This window comes from Trachymyrmex cornetzi, unplaced genomic scaffold (genome assembly GCF_001594075.2).
Source record: "Trachymyrmex cornetzi isolate Tcor2-1 unplaced genomic scaffold, Tcor1.1 scaffold45, whole genome shotgun sequence".
NCBI classification, from domain to species: Eukaryota; Metazoa; Arthropoda; class Insecta; order Hymenoptera; family Formicidae; genus Trachymyrmex; species Trachymyrmex cornetzi.
The window spans coordinates 195,386-207,791 of NW_017299289.1; the positions used below are offsets into that span (position 1 = coordinate 195,386).

Consider the following 12,406-nt stretch of genomic DNA (forward strand, 5'->3'; position numbering starts at 1 on the left):
CCACTAGGTTGGGACGGCAAGCCTATACCTTACTGGTTGTACAAGCTGCATGGCTTAAATATCAGTTACAACTGTGAGATTTGTGGAAACTTTACGTATAAAGGTCCGAAAGCATTCCAAAGGCATTTTGCGGAATGGAGACATGCACATGGCATGCGTTGTCTTGGCATTCCGAATACAGCGCATTTTGCTAATGTCACTCAGATTGAAGACGCTCTTGCTCTGTGGGAAAAACTGAAAGCGCAGAAACAAGCCGAGCGTTGGCAACCAGAGCAAGAAGAAGAATTTGAAGATTCGCTTGGCAATGTAGTCAATCGTAAAACATACGAAGATCTCAAAAGACAAGGTCTGCTATAAAGTATACATCTGAAAATATTATTGTAATTTTTGAGTATCAACTGCACTACTAATTGTTTATTATTCCACTCATTAAAGCATTTTCACCAATAAAATACTTTCTTATCCATTTATTTCGTTTATTAAATTATATTATTACTTTAAAATTTGGATTTAAACAACCAAAGAATAATATTATTCATATGAGTATGCATGCATTTATATGTATACATAAAGAAATATTTTATTTTAAACGATTATTTCTGGGATTATTTTGAACACAGAAGAAAGTTGTAAATAAAAATAAGATTTTTATAGATCCAAAATAATCTCAAATTTAGAAAAGGATATTTCCTTGAAAAGTTATAAAAAAAGAAGACATTTATTTAAATCTAGTTTTTGAAATGAGATCATTTCTTTTATAAAAGTTAAAATTTGCAGAAATTTTAATTTTTCTTTTTCACGTGCGTGTATGAAGCACATTTCCACACATGACTGTATCTAATTTACATTAAAGATAATGAAACCTACCATTCTGCCAATCCTACTAGATAAATAAGATTAAAGATATCTAATGCTATATGTAAGCATTTTGGTTACATTCACTAAAAATATATTTTTGTAAGCCCACGATTATATAGAGATAGTATATAACTTGTATTAGAACGCAGGATAGAATATTGTATATTTATTTTATTTGCTATACATTTTTGTGTGTGTGCGTATGCGGGTGCGTGTATTTGAATATGTATTTTCTATATATGTGTGTATTATAATTCTTTAAAAGTTCAATGTATTATAAGATATGTGTAAAATTGTAAATTATAAACAGAATTCCGTTGCAAATTATAGATTGCAAAAAGTGGGTTGCAATATAAGAAACATTTGTTCAATTAATATACTGAAAACTTGGGAAGTATATGTTAATAATTATGTTTTAAAAACTGATTATTTATATAAATTAATTTGCTTTTTTGCTATATTTGTACTGTACTTAGAAAGTATATTTTATTGAAACTGACTATTTAATTTCTGTAATCGATTACCTTTGTAGCTACCTTTATCTACTCTATTAATAAAAATAAACGTAGCTCAAATGAAAAACGAATTTCCTAAATTGTAGTTTTTTATTAATGGATTATTGTTGTTTTCCATTATAATAATAATTGAATTTGTATAAGAATTCTATTCTTAAAAATTGATAAAAAATAACAGATGTAGCTTTTTTATATATTTTAAAATTTAAATTAATATTTAACTTTGATTAACGTGAATGGTTACCAGTAATATGATTTTTCACACTCTAGGCATTTGGTAAAAAATTATACCATAAAGATGGAATACTTAAATTCTCTTCTTTTCTCCAACAGTCGCAATTTCCTTACTTACTTTTTTCTTGCTTCCATATGTCTTATACTTAATTACAAAGACAAGGTCTATGCACATATATAGATATGGAATATTTAATAAATCTTATATTTGTTTCATTACTCTGCATCAGATAATATCACGATGTCAGCGAATATTACATTTGGAAGAGGGAAAACATTTAATATACATAAAAGCACATTAATTGTGATCACACATCCATTTACTATTCCAAAAACACTTTGGTATCTCTCTGATCGCAACGCATAATACTGATGTGATCTATCATTAGTCAGGCAGGAAGTATAATTGTTCCGGATTTTCTGTTTACACTGGACAATTAAGACTTTCATAAGGAACACGCATAGAATTAAATATTTTTAGGCATGTACTCCGAATAACAACTATATTTTTATGCGGGAATTACATTACAACTAGTATACTAATCACTTTTTATTTTTTTTTACTTTAAAAAAGAGAAACCGATATAGTAATATATTTACCAAAAAAAATATTTCATGTATAATTATGTGTAATTACATAAAAATATGTAAAATTATATATAGTTATGTAAAAAATTGACATATTTTATATACAATTATACATAATTATATAATAAAATTTTTCAATATATATAACATTTTTTTCCGTTCTAATACACATTGTGTGTTCACATTTACGGTCTTAAAAATTCTTTGTTTAATATACTTCTCAATTGTGTTGCTTTTATATGTGTAATAAAATTTATATAGCGATGTATAATAATACCCAGATAGACAAGCGTGCGATACCCGCACAAGATACCGCTACCGTACTGTGATATAATAAATTCATACACGTAAGAATCTGTATTACCCAGTAAGTAACATCATATAGTTCATATTTTGAAAATCATCTAATCAGATGTCGCTATCATCGATGAAACGCCATAAAACACTTTCAACATAGATGTTCTATTCGAGTCGCACTCGCCATAACCGTCGCGGCCATAACCCGTCTCAGAAAAGGAGTAAAAATAGTGGATGAGAATACCTACGTTTCTAGTGCTCTAATGCTCTAGTGGAACTAGAGCACTAGAAACGGTATTCGCGTCCACCATTTTTACTCCTTTCCCCACTGTTTGTTCTCTCTTCTCTCTTCAATCTTCTTAGTTTAGCGGCGGAATGGAGAGAGAAGCAAGGAATTGAGAAAAGAGGAGCAAGAGAGTGAGAAAAGGAGTAAAAATGGCGGATGCGAATACTCACGTTTATAGTGCTTAGTGGAACCGGGCTCTAGTGACTTTAGATATCTCGATATTCTCGATTCTCGCGGCGAGGCCATATACCGGGTGTCGCTAAAGTGCGTACCGTGCGTCGAGAAGAGAGGCGTGGTATCACTTTGGTTAGTCGCGACCGTTGTCAGGCATTTGCCGGGATAAGAGTGATTGGTAGTGTCGGAATCATGCTCGGACGTCTCCCCGCGTGCGTCATCGACGTGGGCACAGGGTAAGCACCACCCCGGAACGATAGAACGGCCGTAATCGATCTTGGCGGAGGGTGGAGTTGGTTTTAGGTTAGATAGTCAACCGATCTGTCATCGATGACATTTCGGGTCGGAACACGGACCTTTGCATAACGCATAATGCATAAGAGAATTAATCAATCGGAGTCTTTTTTTTCCATGAAATGAATGACTTTGATTGGTTGATGCTTTATGCATCATGCATAGATCTGTGCTCGTAAACTTCGGCCAAATCCATTGCGAACTAAATCCCCTTCACCCCTCGATGATTTACGTGCATCTCGCATTCTTTATGATGAATAATCTCTTTTTCGTCCCATGACGGAATCGTATCGACGTACGTAAAAATATTTGCCCACACACAATCATGATACACTCAGTGATTCATGAGCCTCTCGCTCGTGATTATCAAGCTTACTGTTTTTAGCTGAACTTTTTTCACGTTCATCTTTCCTCTTTTTTTTTTCTCCAACATGGAGAGAAAAAGAAGAAAAATGAACTGTGTAAAAGGTTTAGCTTGAAAAAGCAAGCCTTATCTAATCATGGCGTTATCTCAGGTACACAAAACTGGGATTTGCTGGTAATAAGGAACCTCAGCTGACTATACCGTCAGCGATCGCTATCAAGGAGACAGCTAAAGTCGGCGACAATAATGCAAGAAGAATTACAAAAGGCGTGGAAGACCTGGATGCTTATATTGGAGATGAAGCTTTTGAAGCCACTGGATATTCGATTAAAGTATTTACTCGCAATCCATTTGTTTGATGCAAGATTGATTTTTTCGTCTGAATTTGACTGATACTTATCAAATGCATTTTGGTTCTTAATTTACAGTATCCAGTGAGGCATGGTTTAGTAGAGGATTGGGATTTAATGGAAAAGTTTTTACAGCAATGCATTTTCAAATACTTAAGGTCAGAGCCTGAGGATCATTATTTTCTCTTAACTGAACCACCTTTAAACACGCCGGAAAATCGGGAATATACCGCGGAAATTATGTTTGAGTCGTTTAATGTGCCGGGACTTTACATAGCTGTGCAAGCCGTTCTCGCCTTAGCAGCCTCATGGACAGCTAAGAACGTAGAGGACCGTACTTTGACAGGCGTCGTTGTTGATAGTGGAGATGGTGTAACTCATGTGATTCCAGTAGTATGTATAAAAACGTGTAATGTCAGAATATATCGTTTAAGTTGGATTTTTTGGAATCTAAGTTATTGCATTTTTTTATAGGCAGAAGGTTTTGTCATAGGAAGTTGTATAAAGCACATTCCTATCGCTGGTCGCGATATTACCTATTTCATACAAAGTCTGTTGAGGGAACGAGAAATTGGGATACCACCTGAACAATCATTAGAAACAGCAAAGTCAATTAAAGAGAAGTACTGTTACATATGCCCAGATATATCGAAGGAATTTGCCAAATATGATAGTGATCCTACGAAAATTAAGAAATATGAAGGTATTAACAATATCACCAAACAACCTTTTGTGGTGGATGTTGGATACGAAAGGTTTCTTGGACCGGAAATATTCTTCCATCCCGAAGTAAGTTGCCTATATACATATAATTATTAATTTATATAAAATTGTTCTTGTCAGCTGCACTTATTGCATGATTCATCTTTCCTCTTTTTTTCCAAAAAAGTTGGAAAAAAAAGAAAACCATGCGAAAAGTTCAACTAAAAAGAACAGATCTATAATTAATACCCACATTTTCTGTATATCTCAATATTTCAGTTTTCCAATCCGGACTTTACAACGCCGCTCAATGAGATTGTTGACGACGTGATTCAAAACTGCCCAATCGACGTTAGAAGACCATTGTATAGTAATATTGTATTATCGGGTGGCTCCACCATGTTTAAAGACTTTGGTAGACGATTGCAACGCGACATAAAAAAAATCGTCGACACTCGGCTTAAGCTCAGTGAAACGCTAAGCGGCAGCCATATTACGGTAGATATCATAACTTATTTTTAGAGAAAAATAATATACTTTGTGTTATTAAATTTTTTATTTATATTCCAGCCAAAACCAATAGATGTTCGTGTAATATCGCATCATAAGCAACGTTGTGCAGTATGGTATGGTGGTGCATTACTGGCCAGTGATCCAGAATTTTACACGGTTTGTCACACAAAGAAGGCATACCAAGAGTACGGTCCTGGAATTTGTCGTTATAATCCCGTATTTCACAGTATGGTTTAAGAAATAAATGGGGCGAACACGATGATCGAAATAATTTCTAAGAGTATTGTCATTTATGAATTTAAGGATTATCTGATAATATTTACTTCGTTTTTCTAACATGGTGCTAAATGCAATTAAAAATAATTCAAAGATTCCGACTTGTCGGTACACTTCATATTTTATACTTCTTTTTACAGAATTATGTCGGCATGTTTAAGTATATGACTTGAATCTATGATTATGAAAATTAATGTATATTTATTCTTGTTTTTGGAATTTAATCAATTTTCGTTCATGATGTATGATATATACTTGTATACACTGAGTATGAGGTGCATAGAATTCACTATGTATTTTATTTACTGCAGTATAGATATATTTATCATATTTACAAGACTTTAAAAAATGCGTATATAATAACAGATTTATAATAATGTTACAAATAATTATTTGTTATTTAATATAGTGATGCATATAAGAATGCAACACATAGAAGCAATTTTACATAGAGCAAAAATTCTAACAAAACTTCAATTGTATATATGAAATTTCTTTATACAGCAAATAATTCTGGCATTATCTTTTTATTTGATTATTATATATACTAATTCTATTTTTTTTGTATTTTTACATGTACTGTTTAAAAGGATGTATATGTATTATTTAAAACTGCACAATTTGCATAGATTTCTTCTCTGATGTTAAGTTCCATACAATTAGAGAAAGTTGTCATTATGCTTGGTCATCATTTTCCTCACTAAACAAATAATTACAAACAAAATGTCATAAGACCGTGATATGTGAATACACAACTAAGTAATGAAAGTCTAAACGACATGAGTTTGATCTTAGCGCTTTCGTTACTTAGCCAAATAATTACAATTATATTACCTTATATTATTAATCGTCTATGATCTATAATTTACAATAACCCATAATTGATAACTTATTTTAAGTAGTTTAATTATATAAGTCAGTGGATAAAAAAAGAGGATAGTCAAAATATTAAGATTATATGTTCCTATCTTTCGAGATGATTATTGTTTTTTTTTTATTTTAGTAATGTACTTACAGTAAATTCAAATCATTTAAAGCAGCAGCTGCGCCATTGATGTTCCTGAAAAGCGAAGAGAAAAAGAGAGAAAAGAAATTTGAACTGTTTGGTCTATTGTTTGCTGTAGGCCTTTTATAAATATCAATGCTGTCTAGTGGCGGTAATGGATCATGTGACAACACTGGATCTTCGCCCTGGATCTGGAATAAGCAATATACAAATTTTAATAAAATTTGTATTAATATGCTGCATTTTAATACAGTATGCAGAATACAAGACATTACCTCCTGGACATTAACTATAACTTCCTGCAAGTCTGAAAGTATAATGTGTCTCAAAATGTTCCTTGGCAGCTTTCCTCGATAGCGTGTGCTACGCTTTACTTGACAGTATTTGATATAATCATCTCCAGACTCGATTCGATTTAGCACAGTGTGCACACATTCTTCCAACCACGGTAAAATACCTGTCTCTTTCCAAAGATGAAAGCTACGCATCACATATAATTTTTGCAGCTTCTCTAGAGCCGGTGATGTGTTGGCATGTGAGTAGAAGAATTCGTGAAACCTTACCTAAGAAATTTAATATTTAAATAATTAAATGACATTTCTTCAAAACACATATATATATTTTGCTCTGAAATAATTATTTCAAAAAGTATCGTATTCAAGACAATTTTTTTAAAGTCTATGATACCTTCGAGTCTGTTTGTATACTACATTTCTCCAGTAAGAGCATCAATACATCTGGAAACATGATAAGAGCATTTTGCAGAAGTGTATCCGCATCAGTTTTATTTCCCAGACGAAAATGAGCCAAAGCCAGGCTGTATACAATGTTTGGTAATTGAGTTAAATTTCTGAAGTCCTCCCATAGATTACAAAACTTTATGAACCATTCATATTCTTTGGCTTTTAAAGCGTAGAAGTCAATGCACAAGACCACTGCTAATGGATCACCTTCAGGATCCAATGACAAAAGTAATTTACATAATTCCAAGCTTGTTCTGAAATTTTCATTTAAATTAATGTAGATTCTTATACATATTTTTATTGATATTCCTTTGATTCGTGCATGTTTACCTATAGCAAGCACGTCCACCGACAAATCCAAGATGTTTAAAAAGTGTTATAAAAAATGCACGATTCTGTTGCTTCCTATAGTCCAATCGACATTTCGCAGTTGTTATATTGAAGAATGGATGAAACGCACATTCTAAGCAGTATAGAGCTCGTTTAATAAACTCTGCTGCATGTGCTAAATCTTCAGTTAGTTTACACATTTCAGATACCTGCAGGAGGGAGTCTATATGATAAGAATGGGCATTCATTATACTCTGAAACATAATAACTTGTATTAACATTTATATATTGAATAGATTTCGAAGTAAACCATTTTTATCTAGTAAATAAGCTCATGATATGATAAAACAATTAAAGATATTATGCCAGAAATGCGAAGTCTAATATCACTAATGTTGCTGCATATTGACTTACAATTATATTCTCTGGATTTAAACTTTCAACAGCTTGCAAAAATTTTTGTTGTATCTCTTTATACGAAGCACTATGTTCATATACAAAATAAAGTACATTCTCCGTGGTCTCTGTAGAGTAATCTAGATCTAGAGACATGGATAATCCAGATTTTTTTAATGATACCCAATAAATATCTTCTGGATAAATCAAACATGTCTTTTTTAAATTTCCAGGACGGCCTTTATTTTTCTTGCTGTAAGAAACAAAAGTATTCTTCGCTCAACAAAAACTTATAAATTACAAACGTTATCTGTACATTACATAAGTAGATATAACTATACATATAGATGTAATTTTACCTTTGTCCAGCCTCTATAGTTTTGCTACCAAAGATCCTCTTTAATTCGTTATGTGGATTCAAGTGTTTACGCTGTACAGTTAATATATCTTCCTTAGATATATCATTAACCCATTGCGCTTCCAAAACTTGAGTACTGCAACCTGGTAATGGCTCTCCAAGCAATTTGTTTACCTCCCTTATACTTCGTTCAATCTCGTCTATGTTCTCGTTACATTCTCCGTCATGCTCTTGCTGACTCTTGACTCTCTCGTTTTCCAACTTCTTATGCTTTTTCTTCTTCTTACGCTTTGTGTTGTAATCTGTACTGTTTGTAACCAGATCTTCGGCTTCCTGTCTGTCATCAGTATCCTCCTTATCAGAGTTCAACTGTGAACATAATTTTAACGTTACCTTTATCCAGAAAAGAATAAAACGATGTGACAATGTTTAGTTCTATGTACCACATCGAAAACATTGAAAGACTTGGACTTGGTGTTGCTGGTTACTGAAACTTCTGTGTCACTCGCGTTGTCGTTACCCGTTTCCAGGGTCACATCGCTGCCATAGACCTTTTTCATATATCGCGTAGACATTTTGAGATATATATAGAAAATGTATTTTCTTTTTTCAAGAATTGAAATTTACTGCTATCTCTTATCACACGAGAATGTTTATGATTCCAAGTCTCGTAAATCTTGAATGTTCACCACCTCTTCGATAATCTACAAAATTTATCAGCTCGTTACATGTTCGTAAAATCAATATCACAACATCCTCGTTTGATACACACTTTTCAAATCCGATTGAGAGGCACACTGATACGCACGATACAGACGATGCAACTCTAATGCCTCTTACTGTACTTACTATAGGTGGATGATCTTCCAGGGAAAAAGAAAGGATCTAGAATGCCCTGCAAAAGGATTTTGTTCAGCTGCGATCAAAATAAAGGAAATGGTAGAGATCGCGAAGGAGGACCGAAGACGGTCGAAGTTAATCGACATCGACGAGTTAAATGCAGTTTGGCCAGATTTGGCTAACGAGTGAGTTGACGAGGAGAGGAAATCTCTCTCTCTCTCTCTCTCTCTCTCTCTCTCTCTTTTTCTCCCTCCTTCGTTGACACGTCGCGCAAAACACGCAATTTATCCTTGTCGGTAGGGACAGTAGGTACCAGTCTGGACTCTGGTACCTCAGAACGTGCGATCGCAAAACGCGAAGTCGCAGGGACAAGTGCAGACAAGTCGGCGCGATTATCGGTGGCTGTTAAGCACCCGTTAGCCGTTAGGCGTTCAACGCCCACGTGAGCCTCTTGGTGTGTATTCACTACATGTCAAGCGCGCTCCCGGACGTGCACCTGCTTACGTGTACGGGGCCGGGGCATGGGCGCGGGGCTCGATAATCGCGATCTGACGTCGCAGACGCACGGACTGGCTCGCGTTCACGGTTTACACAAGATTCGACAGACATGACCGTCAAACTGAAGTTGAAAGATGTGAAGGACAAGCTGAAGGAGGACGCCCTGGACCTCAGCTTGTGCGACTTGGAGGAAGTGCCTGTGCGAGAAATCGTAAGTCTTCTTTATTTTGTTTTTTTTTTTAAACTGAATGGAACGTTTATAGAAATTTACTAACTTTACTGTATTAGAATAACTTATATTGTATAAATTTATACTTTGGTACATAGAATATTAAAATATCTTTTACGTAATTTTTCTAGTATAGATTAAGGGACAAACATTGTTTAATTTACAAAATAATTAATAGATATAATTATTATTGTATAATGTATCATAAAATAGAAGTAATTTACGGTATAAATATTCTTCATATAAATCCTGTTATATTTCAGGCATCTCTTAGAAAAGCCACAAATGTCAATTTATCAACCAACCTTTTGATTTCACTGCCGGTACGTTTTATTGGACTACATAAAATTCAGAGATTTTTATATAATTTAAATATTTTATTATTTAAATATCTGTGTGCTATTGTAGACATCGAATTTTTTGTAGGCCACTTTTGTTATCTTGAAACAAATTGTAAAATTGGATCTCAGCAGAAATATGTTGGTCGAACTTCCTGACAATTTTGGCGAGATGACTCAATTGAAACATTTGGATTTATACGCTAATAAGGTAAACTGTTTTCTCCATACATCCTTTGACAAAATTATATACATAATTTGTATAATTTATAGATCAGCAGATTACCTCTGAGCCTGAGCGAATTAAAAAATCTAAGGTGGTTGGATTTAAAAGAAAACCCTTTGACCGAGGCTGTAGCCAGTGTTGCGGGACCATGCAGTAATATGCGCGAGTGTCAGGCATGCGCTCGTAATATCGTCACTTATTTGTCCAATGTTAAACTCGTCATCAAGGAAGAGAAATTACGTAGATTAAATAATGTCACAGGTGTGCGCCGCTTGTTGCATAGTCATTTAAGCCTTGCATAATCCTAGTAAATAGTAGTAACTAATATAAATATTGATGTTATAATTTTACATTCAATAATGTAACTGTTACATATAGCCATATTATTTGTTAAGGGCTGGTTGCCATCTTTAGATAAAGTATGTGTTAATTTCGCTAATAGATAAATAAGAGAATAAAAGAATGAACTGAGATAATTGAATAGGGAGACGGCCAATAAAATGAGCAAAATTTCCCTATTCAATTGCTTTGCAAAGACAAACGATTTCCTACTTCTTAATTTGAATGAGCTGAGATTTATGAATAGATGAAACAATCCAGTCTAATGCCTGTTTCCATGAATGTAGATAACTTTATACTCTCAATGTTTTTAAAGTGAAATCTCGCTCTAAAGAGTGAAAATTGAGTCAGTCTTGAAAAAGAGCTCAATTTTCAATCTTTAAGAGTGACATATATTTCACTTTTTAAAGTGAGATTTACTCAAAAAGTTTTACAGAGTAAAATTATAAAAATCTACATTAGTAGAAACAGGCATAAGTGTGATGAAATTGTAACACTGACATTACAGTTAGGAATTAATTAATATTTACTGATATGTTACTGCATATTTCAGGCGATGCAGACAAGGAGATGCCAAGTACAAAAAAAGAGAATAAGAAGAAAAAGAGGAAGAAGGACGTGGAAAGAGAGAAGATGAACGGAAATAAAACTAATTCTCCAACACAGAGTGAGGGATGCTTGCAGGACAATAGCGATAGCGTAAGATTAACGGGATCATCCAATAATGCGTCTACGCATAAATCGTACAAATCGACAAGTAAATGAGTATTAATCTTAATAATTTTTTAATTCATAAATAAAAAATCGTTTATATATCATGTATTATTTCATATTGCTTGTGATCCAGGTACTGGGCTATGCCGATCTTTCACGTGTGTGATCGTATGGTTCTTCGTGATCAGCTCGTTACTTACCATAGCGATAGTGATGCTTTCATGGCGTTATGAGCAACAGACGGACACATTTCTGCAAAATGCGCAGACGTTATCAGGGCTGCCGTTGAAGAATTATCATCGACAGACTACAGATTATTTGCAGCGTATAATAAAGTCCGCGACTGAGCAGATCAAGTCGATTATCGACGTTGCCAACGATTTCTACAGAAAACAATTCGAGAGTGGCACAAGCAAAGAGGAGAAAGAATTATAAAACTGTTTGCCTATTTCCATTTAACTTTGGAAATCGGTAAAATCACAAAGCATTTAAAGAAAATAATAAAGCAATGCATTTAACATTTTGTTGTATCATAAAAGCTTATTTTCATCAAATAAAGAAATATTCCTGACAGACACGTTATTTATTTTTCGGCGTGATGTTTGACATTTTAACTAAGTAACGCCGATGGTATCCTGTTAGAATTGTTGAAGGTGATAATTTGATAATTTCTTATTTTTGTTTTCAGTTAATAAATATTTTGATATTTATATTATTAAAATTATTTCTATTTACATATTTTTAATATTTTATTGTATATTTAATATAAAACAAAAAAATTTATATAATTAGCAAAGTTCCATGGTGGAAGATTGTTCTCGAGACGAATTTCATTTGATTTTATACGGTTCTGCGCCACTGAACTCTACTGGAATGGGCATCTAGGAAAATTCGTGGCCGCGACTGATCAGTCGCCATCTTGGCTCGATCAGATGCCT

At 33.6% G+C, this 12,406-nt stretch overlaps 3 protein-coding genes and 1 pseudogene across 3 annotated transcripts; 3 read left to right on the plus strand and 1 right to left on the minus strand.

Moving 5' to 3' along the window:
• LOC108764701 (splicing factor 3A subunit 3 pseudogene) overlaps nt 1-420 on the plus strand; it is a 1,750-nt pseudogene extending 1,330 nt beyond the window's left edge.
• Nucleotides 421-3,034: 2,614 nt separating this feature from the next.
• On the plus strand, nt 3,035-5,873 carry Arp3 (Actin-related protein 3). Its single transcript, XM_018513122.1, has 6 exons — nt 3,035-3,188; nt 3,762-3,942; nt 4,039-4,353; nt 4,435-4,749; nt 4,942-5,160; nt 5,233-5,873. The coding sequence occupies exons 1-6, from the start codon at nt 3,145-3,147 to the stop codon at nt 5,410-5,412; spliced, it is 1,254 nt and encodes a 417-aa protein (XP_018368624.1). The 5' UTR covers nt 3,035-3,144; the 3' UTR covers nt 5,413-5,873.
• Nucleotides 5,874-6,013: 140 nt separating this feature from the next.
• Nulp1 (Nuclear localized protein 1) lies at nt 6,014-9,383 on the minus strand. The gene is made up of 9 exons (XM_018513121.1): nt 9,057-9,383; nt 8,728-8,988; nt 8,286-8,653; nt 7,945-8,179; nt 7,531-7,784; nt 7,145-7,454; nt 6,733-7,020; nt 6,467-6,648; nt 6,014-6,151 (listed from the first exon to the last, which is right to left on the minus strand). Exons 2-9 carry the CDS (start codon nt 8,857-8,859, stop codon nt 6,127-6,129), a joined length of 1,794 nt encoding a protein of 597 aa, XP_018368623.1. The 5' UTR covers nt 8,860-8,988; nt 9,057-9,383; the 3' UTR covers nt 6,014-6,126.
• Nucleotides 9,384-9,492: 109 nt separating this feature from the next.
• LOC108764754 (leucine-rich repeat-containing protein 59) lies at nt 9,493-12,041 on the plus strand. Its single transcript, XM_018513123.1, has 6 exons — nt 9,493-9,833; nt 10,115-10,174; nt 10,278-10,400; nt 10,463-10,676; nt 11,308-11,511; nt 11,602-12,041. Exons 1-6 carry the CDS (start codon nt 9,732-9,734, stop codon nt 11,901-11,903), a joined length of 1,005 nt encoding a protein of 334 aa, XP_018368625.1. The 5' UTR covers nt 9,493-9,731; the 3' UTR covers nt 11,904-12,041.
• Nucleotides 12,042-12,406: the final 365 nt, after the last annotated feature.